General features: G+C 46.6%; 1 protein-coding gene across 6 annotated transcripts in view; it reads left to right on the top strand.

Moving 5' to 3' along the window:
* Positions 1-14,608, top strand: part of SFR6 (sensitive to freezing 6) — a 183,051-nt gene extending 168,443 nt beyond the window's left edge. For 3 of the 6 annotated variants that reach the window (XM_086500485.1, XM_086500486.1, XM_086500487.1), the window contains one exon: positions 13,637-14,124. In XM_086500485.1, the coding sequence (XP_086356611.1) occupies positions 13,637-13,777 (141 nt within the window). In that variant the 3' untranslated portion in view covers positions 13,778-14,124. Of the gene's footprint in view, positions 1-12,758; positions 13,527-13,636 lie in introns of all 6 variants that reach the window. The other 3 variants (XR_015186465.1, XR_015186466.1, XM_086500484.1) reach the window with 3 other exon arrangements.
* The last annotated feature ends 332 nt before the right edge of the window (positions 14,609-14,940 follow it).

Raw genomic sequence — 14,940 nt, 5'->3', positions numbered from 1 at the left:
TCGTGCTCTCCACAGTGGGTGCTCCTCAGTGCAATGTGCGTGACAATCTCACTCAAAACAGACTGAAACAAAGGAACAATAGACAACAACTGAGCTCACAGAGACACAAGAGCAGCAGACCACAACATATGACTCGACTATCTCAAAGAACTGATACAGACTCTGGCGTGGTAGCACACTCAGCTCTAGCCCAGGACTCACAGGTACAATGGGGTGTCGAGGCTCAGATGTGCAGGGATGGTGAAGACGTGCTGTGTGTATAGACTCGCTACTCTAGACGACGACGTTGAACCATATATCTAGAAGATAATCCACCAACGGCTCATAAATGTCAGCCACCTAAGCCAATCTCCAAACTGAGTGGTGGTGGTGACCTGGCCACGATGTCCACTAAACCACCGTCCGTATCCTGCCACGTGTCACTGCCCAGCCCAGAGAGTCCGCCTATGTGGACCAAACCAGACCAATTGTACTAACTGTGTGTCCTGTGAAAGTGACACTGTAGCCTGCCACACCGCCTCATATAGCGCTGCAATAGGTCCTGTCGCATAACTGTGTTCCTCTCACTATGTGAGAGCTGCAAATGTGGAGCATGGGGATCATATTGGAGAGGTGGTAAATGATCTATATCCCAGCCGCAGCACGTCAGTAGCTGTATCATCTCCGCATACCATGATCCTGTGTCACCGGTCTCAGCTAACTTTCTGGATGCCTCAAAAGCTCTGCGTGATAATCTGTCTTGGTCCATATCTCGCATCCGATGGATAAAGCAGCAAACCTGAGAGAGAGCCTCTACGAGCATGGGTGGTGCAGCAAACTCTGCTCTAACAATGTCATGTGGTACAGAAGGCTTGCTACGGATCACCCGTGAGAGCATCAAAATCTGAGGTCTCTCAATCTGTGTCCAAGAGTAATCTGAGAGTCCAGGTGCCCATACTGCTGCTGCATACATCAATGCTAGTGTAACCAGAGTATCAAATAGCCACCCCTTTGTGCGGGGCTCTTGAAAGTGTGCCTGATGGCACTGTCGCTCAAGCATGGCCAAAGCAGCATATCCTCGTGTCAATCTATCTCTGGCTACGCGGACCATAGAAAAGCGCCCTGATGTGCTAGCAAATGTGATCCCCAGGTATACATAGGAGTCCACCACCTCGACCTGACCTCCTATGAGAGTGAGAGTCGCCCATTGTCGAACCTGCCCAGATGTATGAAATATCATAGCCTTAGTTTTCCCAAGGTTCACTGTTAGCCCCCTCTGTGCACATAAGTCATCTAAGGCCTGTAGACGTAGCTGAAGTCCCTCCTGTGACTCGGACACTTAAATGATATCATCAGCATATAGCATAATGTGAACCGCTGTGCCTGAGATGTCAACCCACCACCTCCTCCTCGTCAGCTACCTTGTCGATGTAGAGCCCAAATAGAGTAGGTGAGAGTGGGCACCCTTGCTTCACACCAACGGTGCTAGCAATGGTATCTGATAGGATCTGATAGGCCTCCTGGGCATCGTACTCGCCCCAGTACCTGCTCATACAATGCATAGATCCCCCAAGTCATCTCAGCTGGTATCCCCAACGACTGAAGTCTCTGGAAGAGTCGCTCACATGGCACTGTGTCGCAGGCTTTGCGGAAATCCACAAAGCAGCAATAAAGTCAGCTACCTTGTCGATGTAGAGCCCAAATAGAGTAGGTGAGAGTGGGCACCCTTGCTTCACACCAACGGTGCTAGCAATGGTATCTGATAGGATCTGATAGGCCTCCTGGGCATCGTACTCGCCCCAGTACCTGCTCATACAATGCATAGATCCCCCAAGTCATCTCAGCTGGTATCCCCAACGACTGAAGTCTCTGGAAGAGTCGCTCACATGGCACTGTGTCGCAGGCTTTGCGGAAATCCACAAAGCAGCAATAGAGTTTCCTCTTCCGTGCTTTTGCCTGGTCAATCAGACAAGGCAGCGTGAAAATGTGATCGATGGTGGAGAAGGCTCGTCTAAAGCCGGCCTGGCCAAAAGCGCATGGCCCCTCTCTCTCTGCATAAGTACTCAACTTCGCTTCCATCACTGCACCATAGAGTTTGGCCAACGTGTGGCCAATCATAATCATCCTGTAGTTGTTTGGGTCCGTCATGTCCCCAGCTTTGTGGATAGGTGCTATAGTATGCATGATCCACTCAGCTGGGAAGCCCTTTGCGAGTGCCTTGTTAAACAAGCAAGCAATAAAAGGAGCAAGTGTATGGACTGCATATATAATGTGCTCACTCTGTATACCTATATGATCTGACGATCTCCCATGCTGGGTGTCGAATAGCTCTCTCTATCATGTGTGCAGTGAAGAAAGTCGATGTGGTGGGGCGAGGCTCTAGTGGCTGCAGTATCGGTGGCTGATGGGAGACGTGGTAGAGGCTCTCTGTATAAGTATGCCATATCTGTGGGTCCTCTATGGGAGTAGGGGGGCGAGGCTCCCTAATCTTGCGCCAAGCTGTGGCTGCATCTCTGCTCATGAATAAATGATATAGATCCCAATATTGAGCCTCCTCGTATGCCTGCCGCTTGTGGCGTGTAAGATGCCGCATCTGTCGTCTGACCTTCCTCTGGGTGATCGCTCCTAATGCCTGCTGTGTGCGGAGGCGCCTGTAGAGCGCCTTGCACTCACCATCATACCATCGGTCCTGGGGCATAGTCCCGGATCTCACTATGTGGCCTGTATGTGTGTGATGTGGGAAGCTGCTAGTGGCTTCCGTGTGTAAGAGAGTTGTGTAGTGAGTGTACTCAGGGGTGTTGTGGGATCCCTCTTAAGTAAGCCATCATAGAAATGATGCACATAAATGTCTGCCAGGTCCTGTGTGAAGTAGACAGTGATATGGGGTGTGCCTCTAGATGGGGGAGATGTGATGGGTGGCCCCACTAGAGATAAAGAGAGGTATGTATGGTCTGCTCCGATCGAGCAAGGTGGGACGGTAAAAGAGGTCACTACTTGTGTTGTCTCTCTGGACCCCAGGACATAATCTACTGTACTGCCGCCTCCTCCCAAAGGGAAGCAAGTCAGTGCACCGGAGCCGGGCCACTGTGGCATCCCGTTATAAATAACGAGATGGTGTCAGGTGCCGAGCTCTAGTAAGTGGTGCCCATATATGGTGCTATCTGGTCCTGTGTCATCAGAGAGCCGAATGGCTCCTGTCTCCTCTGTCTCCATAGCAAGCATCATTTCTGGGTCCTCCATGTGATATATCTCACACTGCCTGCTTTGTGTCTGGGCATTAAAGTCCCCCGTCAGGAGCACCTCACCCTGTGTGTAGTGTAAGATGTCCTCCTAGAGAACTGAGTATGAGGAGTCACCCACTGCTGCCGCTACTAAGGTGGTCTCCTCCTCCTCTTCCGCAATAGTAGAAGTGTCCTCTCCACGTGTGGCATATCTCGATCCTCTGGGAGGGAAGTAGCATAGCGCAATGTAGAGCGCATCCGAGACTCAGATAATTGTAACCTAATCCACATGTACCTCGCCTCGGGGTCACTGGCCACCACCTAGACTTGTCCTTGCATCCACTCTTAAGTAGCATAGCTATGCCTCCTGATCCTCGTGCCGTACTATGCCGCATGGTCTTCCTGTAAGCTGACTCCCACTGGTACCCCCTCTCTCCGGTCTCTGATGTGTCTCTGTAAGTAGCAATATGTCATGTCTCTCCATCACCTCCTCTAGCCGTCCTGGGTATGTCCATATGGCCCCGTTACAGTTCCAAACTGCGATGTGTAGCTCTGTAGGCACATCCTTTATCATCATCTCATAGGCCATGAACCACTGTGCGAGGGGTTTTCTGTCCACAAAGATCCATCCATCTCGGCAGAATACCTTCTTCCCCTCTTTCCTCAATTCTTTTATCTTAGGCATGCATGTTTGTCTATGTTTCACTTGAAGTATGGTGAGGTCATCATCTAGATAGATAGGGTCTCCCTCCAATGCCTTGAGCGCCACTCTTTTTTTCATAAACGCCATTTTTGCTTCTAGGTTAGTGAATTGTAACATGAGCGCTCTCTTGGTAGGGTCTCTCCCTACCCACCATGCACTCACGAAAGGGACGGGGGTGTCTACATATCCAAGCTTTGTGCATAACTCTTTCCCATCGTTTTCGGCGGTTGTCTCCTTGAGCCCGGTTACTCTCACATTGAGTTTCCGAGCTTGCCGCATCTTCTCTTCTTCTATGGTGGCATTCACCAATAGTGTTCCTTTAAGCTTGCACTCTTCTTTGACCTCCGCCTTCATCTTCTTCTTGATTACCTCCACCCATTCTTCTCTCTTGGCCTCTATCTTCTCTTCCATTGTTTCGGTGAGCGCTTTTGTGATTTCTTCTCTTAAAGCTTCCTTCTCCGATTCTATGATCTCTCCATCTTCTTTCTCCTCCATACTTTCTACTTTGGCATTGAGGAGGTTGATCTCCTCTTGCATCCCCACCTTCTCGATCCTCCATCCGTCCATCTCCGCTTGCATGGCAAGCTTCTCCTTCTTCCACTCTTCCGTGTCGACCTCCAACTTTGCAGTGCGGGCTAGAAGGTCCCGATTGATCGTGTTGATGTTACTATCAACCGTTTTCTTGTAATCCTTCATCGCCTTGTCCATGGCTTTTTCGAGCTTTTCCGGTTTTGCTTCCATTTCGGCCTGTATCTGTAGCTAAAATTGCCTCAGCCCACCTGTGAGCTGCCCAGCCTGCCCTACTCCCTGCCAGTTCAAGGTCCCTTTTTCTCGTGTTCATCTCCCTGGTCTGCACCAGCACTGGCTGCCCTTTGCGTGCTAGAGAGAGGGCAGGTGGGGTTCAATCGGAGACCTTGCTTCTGTGTGCCTGCGCGCCACAGAGCTGCGTGCGAATCCTAATTGCGCGCGCGCTGCTGAGAGCGAGACCTGCACGCGTTGCTGAGCCTGCACAGAACCCTAACTACGTGCGCTGTTGGGCCTACTGCATCTGCACAAAACCCTAACTGTGCACGCTGCTGAACCTGCACGAAATCCCATTTGCACGAGAGAGAGAGAGAGAGAGAGAGAGAGAGAGAGAGATCTTTTCAAAGTATATGTGAGGCGGAAGGCGGCCTATGAGACAAATCAAGTATACATGTATGTCTTCTGTCTATTGGAAAAGACAAAATAGTTCAAATTGGTATAGAATAAAAGAAAAGGTCTTCTGGTGGATGATGAAATCTATGGGGATGGGTGGAGCTGTAGTACTAGGGATATGTGCATGTCTATATGCTCAAGGTATTATAACCATGTCTATATGCTCAGGGTAGTATAACCATGCAAATGCATCAATCTAGCTGGCTCCATCCTGTGCTAATGAGGGGGGTATAAAATGAGGTACATGGGAGGGTCGGGAGCAAGAGCTTCCCTAATGAACGCCACGGGGTGAGTTATGATCTGGGCTCGTCTCTCCTCAGCAGCTCGATGTGCTCGGGTCCGGATCTCCTCGATCTGTCCGCGGTGTAGTCGTTGGCATAGTCACAAGGGACGCGTTTGGAGACGGGGAACGGGGGATGGGGCTCAAATGGATTTTCAGTGTAAAAAAGAGGGTGGGACAGCAAGTGGGGATGGGAAGCCCAAAAATGGGCGTCCCGTGTGACTTGATTTTCGTGGGCAATCCGCATTAGTACTTCTCAATCTATTCTGACAATGACACAAACCTATAGGAGGTTACTGGCAATAGTGCGGCTCAGGACTGTTTATTGTACTCTTCGAGATTTGCACACTGTTTAGCATTTAACTTGTATCATTCTTTCATCACATCCACTTAAAAACTGTTTGTAAGCCATGCAGGTGCAAAAAGTTGTTTGAATTGGACCCACGTTGTAGGGGCTTTATCCTGATTCTACAATGCGGTCACCAATGAAGCGCATTCCCTTCCAAGAAAGTGCCAACGTTGCATATCTTCAAAGACTCTGTGAAGTTTCCTCCAGCATAAGCTGCATCAAACTGTTGTATGAAGGTCAAAGCCTTCAATTGATCCTCAGTTCCCCTGAAAGTTTCAAACTTCACTCCTTGCCCACCTTCCTTCCTTAGGCTGACTCAAAGGAGTCACATTGTCAGAAACAGGTGCCCGCAAAAGTGGTGCTCCACGATTGTCCATTCCAGCACTTGCATCACCTGTTTTACCTGTCATATTTGCATTTTGGATATGGCTGCAAAAAACCAGTTATACCAAAATGTGTTCCAGCCAAAATTGGCCATAGGCACCGTGAAAACCTGGTCGGACACCCATGTTCCATACATAGGGTTAACCATGCCTAATTGCATTGTCCTAAACACATTCCCTGGCATATAACGTGTGGAAGGTCTAGTCATAGCTTGAAACACTGAACCACCTTCAAAATAACGAGGATACGAAGTACGTAACAGAAGGGTCTGACTCATAGCTTGCTCATTACTCCCTTGACCATTCACAAATGGTTCTTGTCCAAGTAAGCAAATTGCTTGGGATCAATGGGCACCGTTGGTTGCTCAATCACATGGGCTTTCCCTCGAGCATCACGAGTCGTCTGTGCAATGGAAATCTCCTTTTCGTGCAACGGCTCAGTCATGCTGTGTGTCGGAGCTTGAAATTCTTTTGTAGGAGCTTGTAAGAACTCGTGCATTCTTGGGTTGTTGGACAACTGCTGAAACATTTCCATGTAGCTACGCAGTTGAGCTCTGAACAACATGTCCTCATCTTGAAGACTTGAACTTTCTCTGTGCCATGTGAGGAAGATCCCTCTTGAGGTACTTGGTCTCTCTTCTCTACCATCACAGCAGCTATAATTCTTTGTTTTTGATTGTTTTTAGCGGAGCGAACACGGCTACGTGTGTCCCAAGGGCTCCGGCACGCAATGGGACAGTTCCCGTGTAATTTGGACGAGTTCTCACGCAAGAAAACTCTGTAAATTCACAATCTTTCGTGATGGAACTGTGCATACCCGTGGGGAATTAGCAATTAGCGAATCCGGTACCTGTTCAGAAGGCTCTTGCCTTGGCAAACGTGCATAAAACCTTCAGAATTGTACATGATCATCTAAGTAGCCCAATTAGTGGGGCATTACCATATGTGAGAAGGGGAGAGAGAGATGCGCAAGAGCAAATCGTCGCGCTACATGAGACAAAGGAGAAGCCAAGCTTTCCATTAAAGCTGTGAACCTGCACCCACTACTCACACACACTCTGTAAATGCACTCATGAGAAAATCAGCCTTCTCTCTCAGTTTTGGGCACCCCCTCTTGGGATGAGAGTCTTGGGAGTGTGTGTTGACCTGCAGGTTGCTCTCCTAGTGCCATGTGTCCAGTTTCCCCCTTAAGTTTAAGTTCCTAGCTCCCACCAACTGATAAAGTTGTGACTTGCCGAGTGGCCCAAATTCCATTTGGCGCACACAGGCTTCTATACTCATCAGAATTGAGTGCTAAGTGGCCCGACCGGTCCAACCGACCTAGGTTCTCGATGTGAGAAACCCGTTGGCCGCAGCCGTTTCACAGTGGCCATGCGATGTCCATTTGCACCTTTTCAAGGGTTCCACACACGCGCGTGCGTGCGCACACACACACACACACACACACAAAAAGGGGGAGAGATGAAATGATATATTAACTTCTTCAAGAGGCTAAAATGACCTATGAGACCAAACCGTTACAAACTGGTGAATCTAATACCATGTTTGGGTACAAAAAAATAAAATGAAACTAGAAGTGCTACTAGCTGGAACTATGTGGGGTATGTGTGATCATTAATCCATCCTCATCTGCACTTTGTATGTCGAGACAGTATCGCTGTTCTGCGGTAGTCTCCTCTCCTCAGTCATGGGCATCTCAATCTCCTAACTCCAATGCTCGGTCAATGAGAGTACAGCGGTGTGTGAGTCTAGGCTGAGCTTTGCAGTGGTGGCTGCTCCTCTATTTGTCCAATTTGTCTTTGGGATTGTCTCTCTCTAGATCTCCTCAATAAATTGTCTTTGTGTCTGTGCAACTGAAGCAAATACAATCCAAGACAACTCTGGTCCTGATAGCTCATGATTCTGGAGTAAGGTTCGAAGCCTTCTCTAAATAGATAGTGGAAGCGACCCCGTATCGCGTGATACATTGTGCACTGACATATATACTGCATCTCTGTCTCTGGCCTTGTGTGGCATAGATGGCATATCCTGCTGGCTACCGGTATCCCTCTTAATCTACCAATCTTAGTCTGTGTGTGAAGATGTCCGTATTTGACCAATGGCACACCGTAACCCATGAGATAGATGTGTATCCATATAGCTAGGTTGATTCACAAATCCATCCCCTGTGAGTTGGAGAAGATGCTCTCTATAGAAAGCCATCTTCGTGCCCAACTCCTGTGCTGGCTCTATCTATGTCCTCTTGGTGTCGAACTGGGTCAAGTCCTGGCGAATGAGTCTAGTAATCTCCGTGCGAGTAAGAGACAGGGATGGTGCATCAAGGGAGTACTAAAAGGGTGGTAATCTGTCCATGTTGAAGCCATGTATCTGGAACCATGCTGACATTTGTGCATACCAGCATGTTGTGTCCCCTTGTGAAGCTCATTGTTTGGAGGACTCAATGGCCAATGTGGCATATCTGTCTCTAGAGTATCCCATAAGTTCTGCATAAAGGAGACTGATCTGCTAAGCACCTCTATCTCCATAGGAGGGTTTGCTAACTCCGCTCTAATGATCTCATGTGGCACAGAGGCCTTGGCTCTAATCAGTTGGGTGATCATAGATACCAAGGGCCTCTCCATACCTCTCCACCCATCATGACCCACAGAGGGTCCCCAATCTTTAGAGCATAGCTGACGCTACCAAGGTATCAAAGAGCCAGAATTTTGGTTGGGGTTCCTAGAACTGAACTTGCGAACACATCCTCTCCAATCCTACCAAGGCCACATACGCTCTAGTCAGTTTGGTCTTTGTTGCCCTCTTCAAAGAAAACCTTGGCCCAGTAAAGACTACCCCAAGATAGGTGTATGCATCTGTGTACTCCATGATCTCTTGACCATAAGTGGATGTAGTCCTGATCCACTGCGGTGTGTTGTTAAACACCATAACCTTGCTTTTACCAAGGTTTATAGACAATCCACTATCCTCCGCAAAGCTATGTAAATGCATCCAAATGTCGTTGCATACCCTCCGGTAAGTCAGAAATCAACACAATATCATCAACATATAACAACAATGGAATCCATGTCCCTGAACAAGCTGAAAATATGTAGACTTTCAACCAAAAGAGATAAGGGAGAAGATCGACACAATATTGGGTGCCAGAAGATGGGCTGGTCCCCCCTCCCCCCCCCCAAAGAGAATCTTCGTTCTAAATCTCATACTCAATGGTCGATTTCTTCCCGTTCGGGAAATTCCAAGAGACGAGCTCTCAATTCCGTCTGCACACGGAGTACAGAACTCTACAGTCGTTCTTGATTCTGTTTGCAGAGTCCTTGAGCGTAGACCAAGGCCTTTTTACTCCTACTCCGTAAAAGAGTACCTGCAGAAAGCACAAACACGAAACAACTACTCGTATAGCGCTGGTATTTATAGAGTACCTTGCTTTAGTTCAAGTAATAAGTGGGCGGCCGGTCAAAATGTGTGAACCTATTTAAAAACTCAATAAAACTTTGTGAGCTAAAAACTCACACAAGGCGTCCTTGGATGCAGTTCTCAAGCACAGATGCAATGCAAACACAGTTCCTCGCGGAAAAGCATATGCTTTTCCCGGAAAGCTTAAAAGTATTCCGCTTTTTAGAAAAAGCTTCTCAAAACCCATCTTTATTCTTGTGCTTGCGTCTTTACGGGTATTCCTTTTTCCAATTCAGATTTCCTACCAGACCAATGGAAAATCCCCTTTCAGAAGCTCCCGTCACCATCATGTGACGCATCAGGAATATCCACTTCCCGGTCTCTCCCACCGAACTAACAATACAACCCTTCGCAATGCTTAATGTCACCCATCATATGACACATCAGAGTTATCCGTTCCTGATGGCTTTTTATCAATTCTAGTAGATCTACAGTTCCTAACCTTTACGGTTCAAGTGCACACATGTAAATATCCTAATTTCAATAAATAGAAATTACTCAAAAAAATAGAAAAATACTCCATTTAGCAATATCCCTCTGGCTTGTAAAGAATTTTCCTCAACTATAGTGCTTGTACATATCCTTCCAGAGTCTCAGGATAGATGCTAATTCCTGCTCGGTCATCCACTGAGCGTCTAAAGTAGAATAATTCTTGAACTTTACCAAATACTTCTGTGTAATGGTTCCGAACTTGAGTGGCCACTCCCGATGATGAATGATCTACTCCGGTTGGAGTATTTCTTCGGTTTCCTCAACGTCAAGAGGTTCCTCAGCAATAGGCTGACTTGGAGGCGGTCCCACATATGATCATAGTAAACTAACATGGAAAGCATTATGCATCCTTCAATTAAGCGGTAGCTCTAATCGAAATGTCACATCGTTCACTTGGTCAATTATCTTAAACGGCCCATAATAACGATTGGAAAGTTTTACCACTTCCCCCTTATGAAGCGCTTGTTTCTTTAGTCTTGATGCCTTCTCAAACTTGAGTAAAGCCAATTGACCGACTTTTAAGTCCAAATTCTTTTTGTGCTTATCCGCAGCTTTCTTGTGTTTTTTTTGAGAGCGTAAAATTTCTCTCTTAACTTGCTCGTAGGCCGTGTCCATATCCCGGGCAAACTCAAATGCTGCAAATATCTTATCCTAAGTTAAAATGATTGGTGGAAGCAAAGACTTACCATAAAGAATCTCAAAGGGTGCTTTCCCCGTAGCGGAATATAGGGTATTGTTATACACGTACTCGACAAGGGGCAAATACTTCTCCCAATCAGTCTGTCTGTCTGACACATAAGATTTAACATATCCAACATTGTGGAATTGGTGATCTTATTTTGCCCATCCATTTGGGGATGATATGCAGAAGAAAAATTCAACTTCGTGCCAAGGTTATCAAACAAACCACACCAAAAATTTCCTGTCATGCGAGGATCTCGATCAATCACAATAGACTTGGGCATCCCATGATGCTTAAAGATCTATGCTAGAAAAATCCTAACCATGTGGTCCGCTTTGATCGCCTTCCTAACTGGAATGAAGTGAGCTTGCTTACTAAGTCTATCCGCAATGGTCTAGATCGCATCATTTCCAATCTAAGTCTTTAAAAGATTCGGAATAAAATCCATGGCGATACTCTCCCAAGGTTGATCATGCAGAGGCAAAGGTTGGAGTAACCTTGGCGTCTTATGCCGATTGTATTTGACTTTTTGGCAAACCAAACATTCCTTGACAAACTGATCGATGTGTGCTTTAAGGCTTGGCCAAAAGAAATATCTTGCCAATGCTAAATTCGTAGGGAGAATACCCCAGTGGCCTGCATAAGGCGAAGCATGTGCTTCTTCTATGATTTTCTTCCTCAATGGTACGGCCACACAAATTGCTTGGTGGTGGTAGAGGTAACCATCCCAGCTGGAATAAGGATATTCGTTCTCTCCGTTCTGTAACTTGCTCCAAATAGTTTGGGTCGTTTCTTATGAGTGTCTGTCAAGCCCCACATCACTGGTATCTAGCTCTCTCATAATCTCATTAGAGGTATCATAAGGAGTTGTCTAATGATTTCTCGTACAGGCATTAAAGTCCCCCAAGAGAATGATGTCACCATCTCTAGAAAACTCCCATATGTCCTCATCTGATATAGAGAAAGGGGATTGTCCTCCAGGTGCAAAATACACCGATGTGATGGGAGGAAAGTAACATATAGCAATGTACAAGAATTTGCCTGTCTCAGCCCTCAATCTCACCCACATGTATTTGGCCCGAGCATCTCTCCGAACAATATGCACAAGCGGGCCGCGGCAGTAACTCCTCTCTGAATAGAGCTTCTACTCCTCCTGACCCTCTGCCTCTCTGCTTTGATCTCGTCTCTGCTTGACAAGCTGTCACATGTTCCATAAGCTGTCTTGGTGCTTGGTGTGTCTCTGAGCGAAAGACGATGTCTCTCCTCATAAAGCTGTCCACAAGACGAAGTGACCCATTACAATTCCTTGCTCCCATCTTTAGTGTGGTCCCATAGGTCTCACACCATCATGCAGAGTGTCGCTCCAATATCACCACCCTCAGGAAGGTGTCAAAAATGGCCCCACCTCTACCAATGATCATTATTAAGGATTGTGAGTTCCTACAGCTTCGTCATTCACTGGCCAGCCTTGACAAGGCTCGATCTTGACCCATCAGCACCACGTCCTAGTACACTGCACATTTACACAAAATCAGCCTGCGCCTAGTGGGGTGAGGTCCCGCATTCTAACACTGCTGCTTCCAACATCCAATCAATTCTAAATTAGTCAGGGTAGGAAAAGCATCAGAGATGGGTCCCACATCTGTCAAGTCATCATTGCTCCCGAAACGTGAGTTCCTGTAGCTTTGGCAAATGATCGCCAGCTTTCACAAGGCTTGCCCCTAACCCACCTACTAAATTCAGCCACTAGATTTGGAAGTTGGAACTCCTTCCCAACCTGTCATCTCTGCAACTTTCTGTATATTTTTGAGTCTCAAAACTCGGAGAGCCTTAATATTTCTCTGTTCAATATTACTCAGATGTAGGCTTGTGCTATGCAGTCTATTTGGATGAGGGCAGATTTGTACTACTTCTACTGCACTCCGATTTCTGCATGCATACATGCAAATGATGCATTGATTGGCCTATAATACACAAACATTATGCTCACAAAGCTAACACATATGTGCACATGTGCAGCTCGTGTACTGCACCTAGTGCTGAGGCCTAAGGCGTCAAAATTATCAGTTACAAAGGCAACCGTCAATGAGTTCAAGCTCAGCACCGCGTCACCCACACCTAGCAGGTTCAACATCAACACTGACCTTATCTTCTCCATTTAGGCATGCAACCCCAACAAGAAGATCAGCCTCTACTACAATGACATGGCCATCTCACTCCTCTACGCATGCCGGTGAAGAGAGAATACAGAGCCGAGAGATTGTGTGCCTTCTTTGGCAGCTTGTCCCCCCCCCCCTTAGAGAACTTCACCTTTGGAGGAAAGGGGACTCGTGAGAGCAATCAGATTGAAAAGCAAGATGTGAAATGTCCCAAGAAGAGGCAGTCGATGAGCCGGGTGCAAGCCAATGGCCAAGGAAGCTGCCTGGCTCACAGATGAGTGCTACGGGTGGAGTCGGGGCAGCCATTGCCTCCTTGGGCCTCCTTCAAAGTAGCTCCATCAGCCCTGCCTCCATTGCAGCTATCTACAGCCCGAACAGGCTGCCCGGCCCACCGTGCGCTGCCCATCATCAAGCTGTTGTACTTGTAACTTTGACATCCCCAACTACAACAAAGGATCCTCTCTCGTCCCCAATAACCTAGCCCCTAGGAGAGTACTGTAAACTAGGTTATTGGCTAGGTAGAGCTTGGGTTGATGAATACTCTTTTGTTTGAATAATTCTGATGTTTATGACAACATACAACAAGATCTCCTCTTGCAAAGATTCAATGTGGCATTACGCACACATGGTGATGATGTTGACTCTCTTCCCCCAGCAGTTGTTGCAAAATTGACTATGTTTTTATGGATCTTAAACAACCAGGCAGTACTGACATAAGTTTTGTTGTATATTTTGTAGTGTATTCGTTGTGGACGGCAGACAGGTGCACTGGCAAAGCCAAACTCAAGCATAACGAGTACTGATGTGGATGCATGGTGGACAGGAAGATATAGGGGCGCTTGTCCTATGTGTGGGGGGCCATGGGTTCAAGTCGTCTGATGTATTTTTCTTCTTCTACTGGCATCTATCAGAAAGAAACGTCTACGAGCAAGAAGGGAAAGCTCACCGATTATCCAGGTCATAGATGTCGTGTTTCTGGGAAAAAAGCTTGCTTACACTTGCTCCTCAGAAAAGGTGAGGAGATTCCTTCAGCAGACACTGTTGTTGCTTCAGATGGTATAGAAATTGTTCTCTCACAGCATATCGGGATCCCTATTTATAACTTGGAGTGTGACATGTGGTTTGTAGTTGGAGGTGAAAGGTGCTGGATTTTGGTGGCTGTATCATATCGACAAATGTAACCACCTTTGTTCTCCTCTCTTTATGTTCAAATATAGTTCCGCCCACTTCAAGACCATAGATAGATTAGCCAAGAAAGGTGACCTTCATACAAAAGATGCAGAACATTACCATTACATTCTTGTTGGGATTGCTTAGGGCAGGTTTATATCCGCCCACCTGACTAGTCATGTAGCCACACCTAGAGAGAGAAACTAGAATTTAGGAGTGTGATTAGAACTCTGTCAAAACATGGAAAAGCTTGCCACATACTTCAAGGTCATTTAAAGTGGTATTGACATTGATGGCTTTTAGCACACCCATGTAGATCCGGTTACTGGTATTCTCATACATCAGAAGCATAAGCCATTGAAGAACAGTGACACCCAACAAAAGGGTTAAAAGTCAGACTCTATAAGAGGCTTAAAAGATAACTTCTACCAAATGGTTGGACTTGTCATAAGGCCCCCGCTATCAAGAAACTCGACACATGAATATTTGAAAAATGTCTCCCCATTGCATCACATTCATGAATCAAATGACTCTTTTTGCTTTGATAAGTTTCATATTTTAATCAATTGCTTCAGACATGGGAATAGTCAACCTTGTGATGTAACAGCTTGACATTCCTCATAATTTAATGCCATTTATCAATCCCCTTGTGCTGGCAAACAAAACCATCATAGGACTTGTCTTGACAAAATCCAAGCATTATAATCTTCATTCAAAGTAAAGGGTGACGTCATCTAACAGGAAGTCCATGTACAATTACCAAATTCAGCATAATCTCGATTAAAACTTGTGTAAGACATCAATCGTGTATCCCTTACTGATTGTTGGTTATTGTTGGTTATCTTGAGATGCACGCTGGCACTGCCTTTCAT

This window comes from Adiantum capillus-veneris, chromosome 25 (genome assembly GCF_014529385.1).
Source record: "Adiantum capillus-veneris isolate H3 chromosome 25, ASM1452938v2, whole genome shotgun sequence".
In the NCBI taxonomy this organism is placed as follows: Eukaryota; Viridiplantae; Streptophyta; class Polypodiopsida; order Polypodiales; family Pteridaceae; genus Adiantum; species Adiantum capillus-veneris.
The sequence above is the reverse complement of the archived record's forward strand: the minus strand, read 5'-3'. Positions and strand labels throughout refer to the sequence as shown.